General features: G+C 31.4%; 2 protein-coding genes across 4 annotated transcripts; both read left to right on the top strand.

Moving 5' to 3' along the window:
- The first annotated feature begins 3626 nt into the window (after positions 1 to 3626).
- On the top strand, positions 3627 to 7650 carry LOC114374010 (phosphatidylinositol N-acetylglucosaminyltransferase subunit P). 2 transcript variants are annotated; one of them, XM_028331592.1, is made up of 6 exons: positions 3627 to 3918; positions 4987 to 5059; positions 5786 to 5980; positions 6179 to 6251; positions 6688 to 6806; positions 7090 to 7650. In XM_028331592.1, exons 3-6 carry the CDS (start codon positions 5794 to 5796, stop codon positions 7212 to 7214), a joined length of 504 nt encoding a protein of 167 aa, XP_028187393.1. In that variant the 5' UTR covers positions 3627 to 3918; positions 4987 to 5059; positions 5786 to 5793; the 3' UTR covers positions 7215 to 7650. The 2 variants fall into 2 exon arrangements, with proteins under 2 accessions (XP_028187393.1, XP_028187394.1); XM_028331593.1 differs by having other exon boundaries at positions 5769 to 5980.
- A 1417-nt stretch (positions 7651 to 9067) lies between these two features.
- Positions 9068 to 13478, top strand: LOC114374102. Of its 2 annotated transcripts, none has more exons than XM_028331701.1 (8): positions 9068 to 9259; positions 9341 to 9381; positions 9445 to 9508; positions 9934 to 10122; positions 10784 to 10855; positions 12685 to 12863; positions 12953 to 13071; positions 13246 to 13478. In XM_028331701.1, the coding sequence occupies exons 1-7, from the start codon at positions 9113 to 9115 to the stop codon at positions 13068 to 13070; spliced, it is 810 nt and encodes a 269-aa protein (XP_028187502.1). In that variant the 5' UTR covers positions 9068 to 9112; the 3' UTR covers position 13071; positions 13246 to 13478. The 2 variants fall into 2 exon arrangements, with proteins under 2 accessions (XP_028187502.1, XP_028187503.1); XM_028331702.1 differs by having other exon boundaries at positions 9073 to 9259; positions 9445 to 9503; positions 10010 to 10122.
- Positions 13479 to 13759: the final 281 nt, after the last annotated feature.

Here is a 13759-nt window from a genome sequence, read left to right as displayed (position 1 = left end):
ATTTTTAAATTATTTTATTAATTAATTTTATCTAACACTTACGGTTTAAGAAATTAAATTTTGAACTTTTAACTATGAATTAATTTTTTGACTATATATATATATATATATATATATATAACAAAATTAATTAATGCAAGTTATATAAAAAAAGTGGGAAATGACTGAAAGGATGAAAGGAATTGTCCAGCTGTCGTAAAATAAAGTTCTGATATAGAAGGATGTTTAGTTTTGACACAAATGGAATATTATTCTTTTCAAATGGTATCCGTTGAAAGCTTTTAAGGAACGTTGAGAAATCAAATGTTTTCAATTTACTATGAAATACTATACTTTAAAATTTTCTGTAAAAAAACACTACTTTAAAATTGTTACTGCCTAAGCACTCAACGTAAAAAATAATATTAGTCAAGATATGGATAAAAACTATAGAAAATAAAGTTTTTTTTCCCCCTCAAACTGTAATTTGGAACTCTTAATTTTAACGAAATTTCAAACTCACTAGGAGAGATTAGATTAGAGACATGCCTTATAAAAATTTAGTGCGTATATCAATGAAGTTTTCAGTATATGCTACCCATAAAGTAATAAAAATATCCATTAAAGATTAGGTAAACAACAATAAACCAAAAAAAAAGGTAAACAACAATCATTAAAAACTAAATTGGAACTTTTTTTTTTAAATTGCTCATACGACATTATTTTGAAGAATTCTATGTTAAATGCTGGACAACATTTTTTATTTATAAATATTAGTTAATTCAGGCCTAAAATAAATTTTAAAAAAATATTTACTTTAAATGAGAAAACAATATTTTCAGTCTTTTTGTCAATATATATTATATTTATTTTCTAATAAATGAGGTATTTTCTCTTTATAAAACTAAAAGAAAAAATATTTTTATCGGTATGTCTAACATTTGTGCTTTAGTTGTTTTATTTTTAAACTGATTTTGATATGAATTCTATTGTTAAAGAATAAGTTAAAGAGTGGATTGGAAATAACGCGGAGTATAAAGTTTAATTTTTTTTTGACGAGTATATAAAGTTAAATACTTAATAATTCCTCTTGAGTACCGATCGATGATTATGAATTAAGGAAAGAAATATGCACTATAAGTATCTCAAAGAAATATTTATGCAATTTATGCCAGATGTAATTGATTAGTCTCTTAGTTTATCTGTATATAGAGTTGTAGTTATGACCTGAAACTTCCTATAAACTTTACGAAATGCATATTTTGTATACCATTTAGGTATCACAAACCATGTGCACTTAACATTGTTCTCATGATTTAGATTTGGATCCGAGAAATCACTAACTAAACCAGAACACGCGCGCACGATGTGGCATGTGTGCATTCATGGCATATGCTTTATGAACACTCTAAGTTTCACGATGATTGAGATTACTATTTCCGTACTCGTTTGAAAGTACAGACACAAAGCATATATGTAAGATGTATAACCTATTTTGCCACTATCAGCTTTGGAACTGAAATTAGGGTCAACCCTTTGAGTGTACTTAGTATACAATCCCACATGATATTAGTTGCATCAATAAATCAAAAGCGTTTGGGCAGGTGTAAGTTTTAATTCTTTTCACATGGTTTTTTGTTTTTTAAACAATATTAACTCTGAAACCCATGCTAGTCACTCAAAGTGTAAATATTAATTCCTTTCATATGATTACTTCACTTTTTCAAAAGATTATGCAAAGTTTTAACTCTTTTATAGTATCTCTATCTATCTATCTATACTTTGGATTTTTGAATTGAAGGGAGCGTTGCTGCGGCAAAAAAAAAAAAACACTTTGGAATGATAGCTAGCTGGTCAAACAATCCTCGATTGGGTCTTTTAGATTTTCACTAGAGGGTGTGCTAAGCTGGGTTTTTATTTTTTATTTTTTATGGAGGTTGGGTCATTTATTAGTTGAACTGTAATGGTTACTAAAAAAATACAAATATTAAATTTTTTAATTAGTATTGATATGTAGGAGAATGATTAAGCTGATATGTTTGAAGTTTATCATTAAATAGATTTGTCTACCAAGTTAATTTAAGATTGATAGTTGACTCGAGCGAGCTCTAGTGAAAATTGATTGCAATGAGCTTTTAAATAGACAAAAGTTATAAATTCTTTGAATTCGGCGAGTTTTCAACAAGGTCGAGACTTTGTAAAAAAAAGGGAGATATACTTGTAAAATAAGATTGTCTTTTGTTTCTATTTTAATTTTCTGTTTTTTTTTAAATTATTTTTATTTTCAAAAGATTAAAATTCTGAAAATATATTTAATTTAATTTATTATTTTCTGTTTTTAAGAAATAAAATACTGAAAATGTATTTTCAAAAAAAAAAATATTTTTAAATTTGCTTAAAATTATATTTCTTGTCATCACTTTTCATTTTATTCAAAATAAAATTTTTGATTTTAACTGAAATATTTTCACTTAAAATAAAAATAGAAATCTAATCAAACACATTTATATTATTATTCTAAGGATCATGCAGAGACAAAGGTTGTTTAGTATCCTATTGGGATAAACTTACATTTACATCCTCCCTAAAGGTGTTTGAAGAAAAACTAGGAACAGAATCTTAAAAACAAACATCTGATGATAAGTGTAAATCATTTTGAACAAAACAATCTGCTAAACTGTTTGCATCACGCCTAATATGCAGTAAAACAAAATTCTGGAAATTTTCTTTCACTTTCCAAATCTCCTTCTTCATCTGATAATAAAGATTTCATTAGAATAATAATAATAATTTAATTATAGGATTTACTCTTATACGAAATTAACACCTCTCATTAACGACAAAATTTTATCTTGACATAATGATGGACTAGACTTTAACGAGGAAAAGTTGCTTTGATCGAGTTTGGATTTTCTCCTATTTATGAATTCAAGTTCGGATTTGGGGATGTAACTCTCTGGCCTGCCTCTGTCCTTGTCATTGTTACTTTTTTACACACTGATTTAATAATTAAATCATTTGAATTATAATAATAATTAAATAACATACTTAAAATTATATACTTAACTAAAAATACTATTCATTAAAAAAACTAAAAATATTATTTAATTCATACTTTTTTATTATTTTCATCATTTATTATTTGAATTAAAATATAATTAATAACTTGGAAGATGTTGGATATTAAAATTATAAGCATGCCTATTTTAAATTGGAATCCAAACCCGTCTCATTTTTACAGAGACGAAAAATTAGAGAATTAAACTCATCCATTTTCATTCTTAAATTTTAATGTTCATGAGTGTATGTTAAGATTTTTTTCCTAATGTTTACTTTAGCCAAAATTTTAATTATAATATAATCTATATATTTAAAAATATTTATTTATTATAAAATTTGGTTATATAAAATAAGCATGTATTTAGTGCATTACTCATACTAAAATTCTAATTATCTAAAAAGTAAAAACAAACATTTATCTACCGAAACTAAAATACTACTAGTAATCAAAATAAATTCCAAAACTCAATTAAAATTTTTTTTAAATATCAAGTAAAAACCAAAAAAATATTCATAAAAAAACTAAAATGGGTGAAAAAAGGAATTGCATAAATTAAATGAAAAATTTAAAGCCGTAAGCCCCTGAACTCGGAATTTTACCCACATCAAATTAAATGTACCTAACTCTAATCCCTAATCCTAATTTTCTTCCTAAATTCTAACACCCCGTCGTAAATCCTAGTTTCAATTGTATGATCGCAATAATTCTGAGTCAGGGCTTCAAGCACCGTGTGGCTTCGTCTTCCCGGCATCGCGGTGTTCTTCGCAGTGCTGTCAAATCGCGTTTTTCACAATGTTGTAGCTCCAATCGTGTTTACCACACTTCGCAATTGCAGGTTGTTAATTACAGAAGATAGGAATTGTGCATTCTTTTTTGCTGTAAGTTTTCCTTCTCCTCTATCTGTTACTTAATCAGCAATCCAAGAGTATTTCTTTATTGCTTGGTCTACGACTAATCGATGCTTCTAATTGATAGAAGTGGCATTGCGTGGTGTTCAGCTCAGTCATATTGATTGAGTTAATGGAGTTCTTGTAGTAATTTATTGGCAGAGAGAATATTATAACATACACAGATAAATAATTTTTATAATTGGTTCCAATGGTGTAAGGCTTGCCTAATGGGAACTTCCCCACTTTTATGCTATCACTGTGTTTTACGACTTCTATGGCTTGTAATGAATCCAATGACAAAATTAGTTTAAGAAATCCTTTAATATGCTTGTTCTTTAAAAAAAAAATATATAGAAATGGTTAACTTTTATTAGTTTTGATTGTTAAATTGTGGTTTGTCTTTTGTCTCATAGACTAATAGGACATTCTCTCCATACTCTGTCTTTATAACTGTCAAGAAAGCTTGATTCAGAACTGAAGGAAAATTCTAAATTTTAACATGATTTTGTTTGGTCATTATTTGTGCTTTGGTGACTGGTTGGAAACAGCCTCTTTGCATATGCAAGGGTAAGGCTGTGTACAATGATCTTCCCCCATACCATCACATAGTGAGGATCCTTTTTAGCACCGGGGTATGTTAGTTTTTGTTTGGTCATTGTTTGTTGTTTCCCTTTATATATATTCTAGAAATTGAAAGGAGATCATTTGAATCATAGTTTTAAAGTTACAGACAGTACAATGGTCGTGAGCGATAAGAAAATAGTGTATAGTTATAGATAGAGGGACATGGCCTTTTGGTATTTAGAGAAAATAAATTGTCATATAGCTCAAAAGCAATGACCTGCACACCAATTTTAAAAGTACCATAATTTTGGACTTACTGTGTTATTACAGACAGCAAATACACGATAATTTCTCGTTAAGTCCCAATTAAGTGATAACATTGGCACTAGCATCAAGTGTGTACAGGAGTGATTTACATATTGCATATGTAGCCTACTTTTGTGTAGGAGAAATCAGAATTCAACTAATAATGATTGTCACATTTCATTGCAGGAATTTTGGGCCAAGGTTGCTAGTCTTAGCAGGACTATCTAAAGCTTAAGCTTTTGACCAAAGCCTTTTCCTGGTAATTCTTGGTTGTTGATTAAATTGTCCTGGCTCCTTATGTATCTCATAAAATATTTCATTATGTTTTCGGATGTTTGTTTTCTGCTTGATATATGGTAATATCATCCGTTCTTGACCTTGTTATTGATTAATTTTTTTACTGGGGTTTGTTCTTTTACATTGTTTGTTTTGCTTGCTTAACAATTTGCATGTGTAATGTGTTGTTGAGTTTTTGGTTTAAGTGTTTAACATGTTAACATAGATAAGTGGGGCAATAGGTGGGCTGTACAGGATCCAAGCTTTGAATCTTATATGTTCCCTCAGCAACTTTAGGTAGTGGATATGAGCATCCGGAATCATATCCAGCGAGGTCCCAGCAAGCTTAGTAATGGGCTATACACCTTATTAGGACCTTCCATCCACTTACTTCAACAATCTGCAACTCTATATTCACTGATTACTTAAGACTAAAGCCATGAAGATAAGTATTGCCAGCAATGTGTGTTTTAAAGATAGCTATAAGTTGATCCTTAATGCTCTCGCTGCTTTTTTTCAATATGCTGGGATTATTTTTCTTATTGTTAATTCTGATTTTCTGTTCAGTGATGTATGCACCCATTTCTATGTCTAAAAGTGTGTTAGGGAATGTAGGTAGTGGTACCTGTTATGGTTGAATTTGATATTTAAAACAAACATAATTTGCATTATTCTTGAGCATTTGTTAATAGGTTAACTGTAATTGAAGGATGTAACATGGAAAGTCCCCACTCTGTGAACAGTCCAAGAAGAACCCTCAGCCTATCGAAAAAGCAGAGGGCAACTGTATCCTTTTTTGACCCCGATGACATAACCTCTGGCTTTGGATTGTCTGGCGATCATGGCCCTAAGCCTTCTGAAGTTTATGGTTTTGTAGGTTCTATTACCACTGTTGTTGCTACAGGTCTTTTTCCCTCCTATCCTGCTCTTCACAATTTTAACTCTTTCTGTCTAACCTACTGATAAATGACTTTCAATGTGCAATATTATATGTGATGATCATATGGGATTTGTGACTTTTAGTTACCCACCAAGTTTGATGTGATATGCTCATATGCAATTTGTGACTCTTACTAAATTTTCATTTCTCCTTTGCGAATAGTTATTTTCTTGGTATGGGCATATGCTCCAGAATCATGGCTACAATCTGTTGGCATCTCTTACTATCCTAGCAGGTTAGACAGCTCCACTCCCGTTATTTGAAGCTTTGGCAAGTATCAAAAGTAATTATTTGGGTGCACTAAACAAGTTGAGGAAACTCTGAAGTCTGAAGTGAGAAATTCTGGAGTGTTAATTTTAAGGTTTACGAATGTAAAATTCAGTTAAGGTGCATGGAACAAGGGTATCAGGCTTGCCAATTTAGCTGTTAAGTGAAGTAGGGCTTTTGGGGAAGGGTTTTAGGGTAGTAACCCCAACTTCCTTCAGAGGTCTTAATAACGAAAAATATATGGAAAAAGGATTTGAAATCAACTGTGTATATAAAAAGTGTAAAAATTTCTCGTTAGCTTTTAGTTTTCCAGATGTTGGACTGGGGAATGCAGCTCTCATATATAGGAAAAGATGATTGATTCAACTTTTTGTGACAAAAATAAACAACTTTTGGGCTTTCAGATATTGGGCTCTAGCAGTACCAACTTATGTGATGGTGACCATTGTATTGGTGCTGGGATTCTACATTGGCCTTAACTTCATTTCAACACCTTCCCCTGCATCTTTAAACACTGTTTTCGGTGAGTTTGATGCCAAACTTTTTATTGACATAGGTGTGATTAATTTTGATTACTACATTACTGCCTAAGTTTTTTGCACATGGGAATATATTGGACCATTTATTTTTCTGCACAAAAAATCTTGTGACTCAAGTCCTTTTCACACGAGTAAAGTCATTTGACAATGGAGAATTTTATTTGGATTTTTCTTTTCTTGAGGCCATGCTATCAGTTGGGATTCAAAATTCAATGCATGCTTTTGTTGAAGTTTTCTGATAACTGATATGGACATCTCTTTGATCAGATGAATTCAGTAGGGATCCTTTAAGTCTCGAGTGTTCTCTAGAAGAAGATGAGAAACCCATCGAGCCCATTTCAGATATTGGTATTGGCAGAATCAATGATATCATGTTCAATAATGCAACCTAACAATTACAAATCTCCAATGATGGGTGGGAATTGCTGCCAAACAAGTGCTGCTTATTTGGGCTCTTGTACTAGAGGTTATCTCTATTAGACGTGAAATTGATTTAGTGAAAGAATGATTTGATTCCATCTTACTTTATAATTTTTTTAATGCCAATTTCTTTGCTCCAGCTATTTAATGCTTTATGTCTCTGCTTATTTCAGTAACTTTGAACCTTGCTACTTCATGAATGGTGGTCAAGAGTTCTATTTAAGGAAACAACCTCTGTTTCTGAGAGTAAGATCATGTATCTTACTCTTAGCCACTGTAGTTGTCTTGTGCACATGATCACCCTTCATGGAGATAAGCTTGGGTTGGGATAACTCTCTCAAGTACTGTTGTGCTCCTCAGCCATTAATATTAACATATGGATAAATTTTCCTTTTATCTACTTCGGATAATGAATTATCAGGCCACGATCATAATCATTTATTGAGCCTTATATATTTGACTTGACAGAGCGTCTTGTTACTTGCATATAGGGGTGTTCAAGAGTTTCACAATGTTTGATTTAATACATATTATTTTCTTTTTATATGAATTTTTTAAAATATGTTTGATTTAAAAGAGATAAAATTTTACATATTTTTATTGTAGAAGATTTAACTTATTAATAAGTTTCATAAATTGTTATTAACAATTTTTTAAATATAATTTTAATGAAATAATATTTTAATAAAAATTTCAAAAATTGAATCGAATCAAATATCAAAGGTTTGGTTTGATTGAAATTTTATTTTAAATGAAACATATATATATTTTAAGTTTGCCTCAGAGTGACTTTTATCAAATGGAACCGTCAACACTCCTACATGCATATATGTCATATGAGATTGAGTAGTCGACATTTTGATTACTCGCTTGTCTTGGAATAATGGAATATTTTTATGAAGCTTTCCAGCTAATATGATATTAATTATTTATCATACTATAAAATCATTATTTTAACAATGATAAACACATTATAAAATAACAACAATAAAGTGCTAAAAAAACAACAATAATACCGAAAATAAACCAGTTTTGTATTAAATTAAATTTAGGTTAAGAACATGCAAGATGCAACTATGCATACAAGATTGTAAACGGGAAAACCAACCTTTATTATTATATTTTTCGGTTCAAAAAGATCTTAACCAAGAAAGAAAACATAAATTGGCAAGAAATTCAAGTTTTTACTTATTTCAATAAGATCAATCAGATAAATAGAAATTCTTTTATAAGTATTTTAAACCTGAAGACTTTTTCCTGTACTAGAAATCTAGAATATAACCCCCTTCTCTTAAAATTTATGTACTAAGAAGAATATAACAAAAGAGTTTAATATATATACACTTGTCAATTAACTATAATTTTTATATTAATTTTAAAAATAATTATTATAAAAATTAACACTTATGATAGATGTTAATTTGTAATCATGTGATAGTAATTTTTTTAAGTGCAGGTATTATTTATTGATAGAAAAATGCTTTCACATTTAATTAAAAGTGGAGACTTAGATTTAAAACATAAAAGTTAACAACAACAATATTATTATAAAATTGTCTATATATGTATTGTTATATTTTTTTTTTATCTTTAGTAATTAAACTCAAATATAAAGGAAGAAAGTTATCTTTAAGTTGTTTAATCAACTGATTCAGATTTTTAATGTTTTCCTTATAGTATTGTTATGATAATTCGAAGAAATGAAATATGTTGAATAATATATATTTTTTCAAAATGGAAAAAAATTAAACTTTATTAGTTTCAGTGTTTAATAAAAACAATTGACAAACATAAAAAAATAAAAATTGTAATTTTGAGTTGGGTTTAATTTAACATGGAGCTGCAATAAGTCGGAGAGAGGCAGATAGAAATGGAAGCGGTGAAGATGGTAGGTTTGAGGCGACTGATACGACAGCGTTCAAGTCTCAGAGACTCCTTAGCCGAGAAGGTCCATAGTCCAGTTCCCTCGCAGCATTTGGCACGCCTCACCCCCAAACGCTTCTTCGATCTTCATCAGGTTTTTCATTCGCTTTTTCTTTTTATTCCTTCCTGTTAGATTAGATTACTAGTTTTAATGAGACTTCATTTTTCTTTGCAGCTTGGAAATAAGGAAGCAATTGAGAAGGAGCGCGCTCGACTGTAAGTTCATTTTTCCGTTGGTGTGGTTTTTTGGGGGGTTTTGTAATGATAGGGTTTGTGCAGTGCAGATGAAATGACTAGGGGATACTTCGCTGATATGGCTGAGTTCAAAAAGCATGCTGGTAAGGTAATAATGTATTGCAACTATACTTGTAATATTGCTTTTACTTTACTTTTCTGTTAATTAATGCCAAACAACTCTTTGATAGCATGTGATCAGCTGGAATGTGTTGAAACTCGTTCCTGAGAAATCAATAATATAGGTTTTCTCCTGCATAATTCAGGTTTCTACATTCCAATTATTCATAAGCTAAAACTAACTTCCGAACTCCGTAACTCTCAGTTTTAGCTGAATTTTTGCTAATTTGGTTTTTTCAAGCTTGCTTAGAACTGTACTTATCTGCTAGGCTAGGCTAGCTGTATATTGTTTGGATCAACATATATTTATTTATCTAATAAGGAAGGGAGTGGTTGACTCTTTAGTAGAAACATGTCTTGGGTGTACCAGCTAAAAAAGTAAAAATATGACAGATTTACCTGTGATTTCTGTAGATTGCTGTAGCTAATAAATTGATAATACCAGCAATGGTAGCCACAAAGTTTCCTGATTTTGAAGTCAGCTTCACAGATGGTAAAACAATGAAGCTTCCTATCCGTGTTTCTGATCGTGCAGTTGATTCTGATAAATCGTCTGTCCCCAAGGCATCTTTGGTTTGTCTTTCATTTCGAGCAAGCTCCCAGGTAACGAATCACAGTAGTCTTTTGGAAAGATGATTTTTGTCTGCAGTCTATTTCATTCTGTGCTCATCTAAATGCAACCAACACCAATCATATATGGCTTATATTGTATTTGGTTTACTCCCTTTCCACTTTCCAAGGCACGTTAAACTCCAATCTGAGTCTCACAGGTCATTGGCGTTCAACGTGTATTCAAACACAACCTTAAATGGTTGACACATTTGATGGTAGTAGCATTTGTTGCAGTCTTACTATTCTATTTGAAAGCTGAACCGTTTCTACTATTTGATATCCATGTGAAGGGAATTTAAATGTCATTGGAGAAAACAAAGTAATGGCAAGAAGAAAAGAATAGAGTAGAAGATATTGAAAAATGCAAAGATACTTTATTTTATTCTTACCAGGCTAAGTTTGCAATTCAGCCTAATCAATCCTGTTTTTTATGGCAAATCTCATATATTGCTGCAATCATGGCATGACATTCTGTAAAGAGTTTGAAACCCTAAGAAGTGCATTTGACACCTTTTAATTGGATTACAATTGATAAAGGAACTTGACATTGTGTTCATTGTATTGTTTGGTATGTTTGTTGGTAATCATCTTTTTGTTTGATTTTGGCTTACTGTAGCTATAGTAAATTCCTTTCTATATATATCCTTCACAGGAAATGATCAATTCTTGGAGTGTGCCTTTTACTGAAGCATTTAGAAAATCAAATGATGTTCATTTATATCAGGTAATTATCTGTTTGTTTCAGATTTTATGCATTTCCTTGTCATTGACCATGACATATTAATCAGCTATTTATGACAGCACATAGCTGTAATATCCCTCCCTAAATGTTTAGCTTCCTGCTTTGGAATTTCTGAAGAAAAAGATGATGAGTGATGCATTTGGCATTTTATGTGTTTATCATATGGTATTGACAGTATTTATAACAATACTTAGAAGGTTATCTTGGAGTTTGAAAACTACCACTTGATGTTGTCAAGTTTTTCCATTTTGTGCTACTATTTATCTAGGCCACAAATCATTGGCTTAGCTTGTTAAAGAGAGGTTCTCTATCAATCACTTCCTCCATTGGCCCTAGATCCTAGAGGAGACCACTTTCTGGGCTTTTCATTGAAAAACCACATATAAATACCAGGGAAAGAAAACTCAAGAAGTTATTGCCAAAGTTATCATTAGTGCTGTATAATGGTGGAGGTTGGAGTGGTGTGGAGCAGCCTCTGGAGTCTGGCCATCATTGTAGACCTGTACCTGAGTTTGTCATGTAGCAAGGATCGTGGCTGCAAATTGCAGCCTCTATCCAGGAAAATCATGACCATCTTTGCCACTATGATTGACAGAGGGAAATTTCCCTCTTTACCCCTGTTTTTGTGTGAGGCTGAAACTACTTTTTGGGATTTTGGTCTTCATTTGAAACATAGGACGTTGGGCACAAGATTCAGTGTTTCTGTCTCTCGGACAAACACAAGAAAGACCAAAGAGCAGCACAAGTGTTTCCACCGAATACGCTTCTGTTCTTCTGCCCTATTCTTTCCCTAACACAACTTTGTTCTCTGAGACTGTTATGGTCTTTCACTCCATACTCCAACAGCTCTATTTGTTCTCTATTCAATACAGGTCTTTAATTTAATCTTTGTTCTCTTTTCTGCACTTCTACCCCTTTTTTTGTGTTTTATGTTTTTTTTTCCTTTTTCTTTTTGAACATATATATGTGTAGTGTAAATTATTTAATTTACATCTGAAAACTTTAACAACCATCCTGTGACTCACTATGGAATTGGATTTGGATTTTGATTTGGATTTGAGCCTTAGAACTGTACTTGGACCCTTCCAATTCCTATTATCTTGTTTGGTGTATGGTGTGTACATTAGAATTGGAATTCCATTTTTTTTAATTCCATGGAACTGAAAAACTGGTGTATAATTCCAATATTTAATTCCTATCTTATTCCCTAAGAATTCCAAGTATCAAAACTAAGTTAAAATCAATATTTCATATTTTAATGTTCATTATCATTGTCTCTAGCTAACACTAGAAACCATTCATTGCAATTGACATACTCTGACAATCATTGCTGTGGACAATAATTGTCACTGCCAATGACCACCAACTAGTACCACTGATTGCTTCCGCCTTGAGGTGCTATCTGGTCACCATCTCCATTGGCATCCTTTAATCAAATTCCAATTTAATTTGGATTGTATTTCTATTTTTCACTTCTCTGTCCCCACAACAACAACAACAACAACCACGCCTTATCCCACTAGGTGGGGTCGGCTACATGGATCAACTTCCGCCATAATGTTCTATCAAGTACCATACTTCTATCCAAATCATTAAGTTTTCACTTCTCTGTCCCCAAACATAAAAATTATGATTCTTGATCAAATCCAATCCCAAGAAAATTAGAATTAAAATTAGAATTTCAAATTGTAATTCAAATATTATTATCTAAACTGACCCTTACTGAATGATCAGCTACAATTTTTATTTTTTTTGATTCGTAGCTACAAATTTTCAATGAAGTTATATTAATATATTGTATTTTCTATCAGGTATCATTTATAGATTCGTGGCTTTTATGTCGGGCTCCTATAAAACGTTTGCTTCTCTGGACAATGAAGAAACCTAGTCATCATGAAAGCAAGGATACACTTCAGCAGCAGATAGTGTATTCATTTGGTGACCACTATTATTTCAGAAAAGAACTCAGGATATTGAATCTCCTTACAGGGTTATAAGCTTTTTCTTATTCAATTCATTTTTAACCAATGAAATTATTGGTTATGAAAAATGCTGTTTTTTAACATTTCAACCTCACAGGTATATCTTTCTACTTGATAATTTTGGTAGAGTAAGATGGCAAGGCTTTGGATCGGCGACACAAGATGAACTATCTTCTCTTCTTTCTTGTACATCACTTCTTCTTGATCAGAAATGAGGTAAGAGCTAGATTTATCTGTTTTGATGACTCATGCATAATGCATTGCTTCAGTTAAGTAAAATTATTCTTGAATCATTTCCCCCCCACTCCCGATCCCTATTTGTTCTATTTTATTTATTTATTTATCCTCTTTCTTTATGCGAGTGCTTACAATGATATTCTCTATTTGCAGATATTTTGGGCTATGATAGACATGGATGAGATTATGCAGTTTTAACTAATAACACATTTCTGGAGTTACTATTTTGTGGGGACTAAAAATTGTAACCCAAGGAAGAACCCGAGTGAGGACTCGTAGAATATTGTTTCCCCCCAAGATTTTTTGGTATATTTATCTTTTCTTTTTAATCATAAATTGAAATTCGTTCAAATAAAAGCACATGGAAAGTTACAAATTTAAGAAAATAGATTTATTCAAGAAGGAAGATGATAAATTATTAAATGTTTCTTAATTGAATATACCGATTATACACCTTGTCAAGAGCAAGACCGAACAATGACCTTCCCAAGAGAAAATATGATCTACAGGGAAGAAATTGTCAGAGCTGAAACGGAAAAATAGCGCTGCCTCATTCCAGCTCCCAAACCCAAAGGGTACATGCTAATCTTCCTTACAAGATCGAAACATTACACCGTATCCTCTTTTATGCACAGTTTTTTTTTGCTAGTCAAAGAGAATTATATTG

Source organism: Glycine soja, chromosome 11, assembly GCF_004193775.1.
Source record: "Glycine soja cultivar W05 chromosome 11, ASM419377v2, whole genome shotgun sequence".
NCBI lineage: Eukaryota > Viridiplantae > Streptophyta > Magnoliopsida > Fabales > Fabaceae > Glycine > Glycine soja.
The sequence above is the reverse complement of the archived record's forward strand: the minus strand, read 5'-3'. Positions and strand labels throughout refer to the sequence as shown.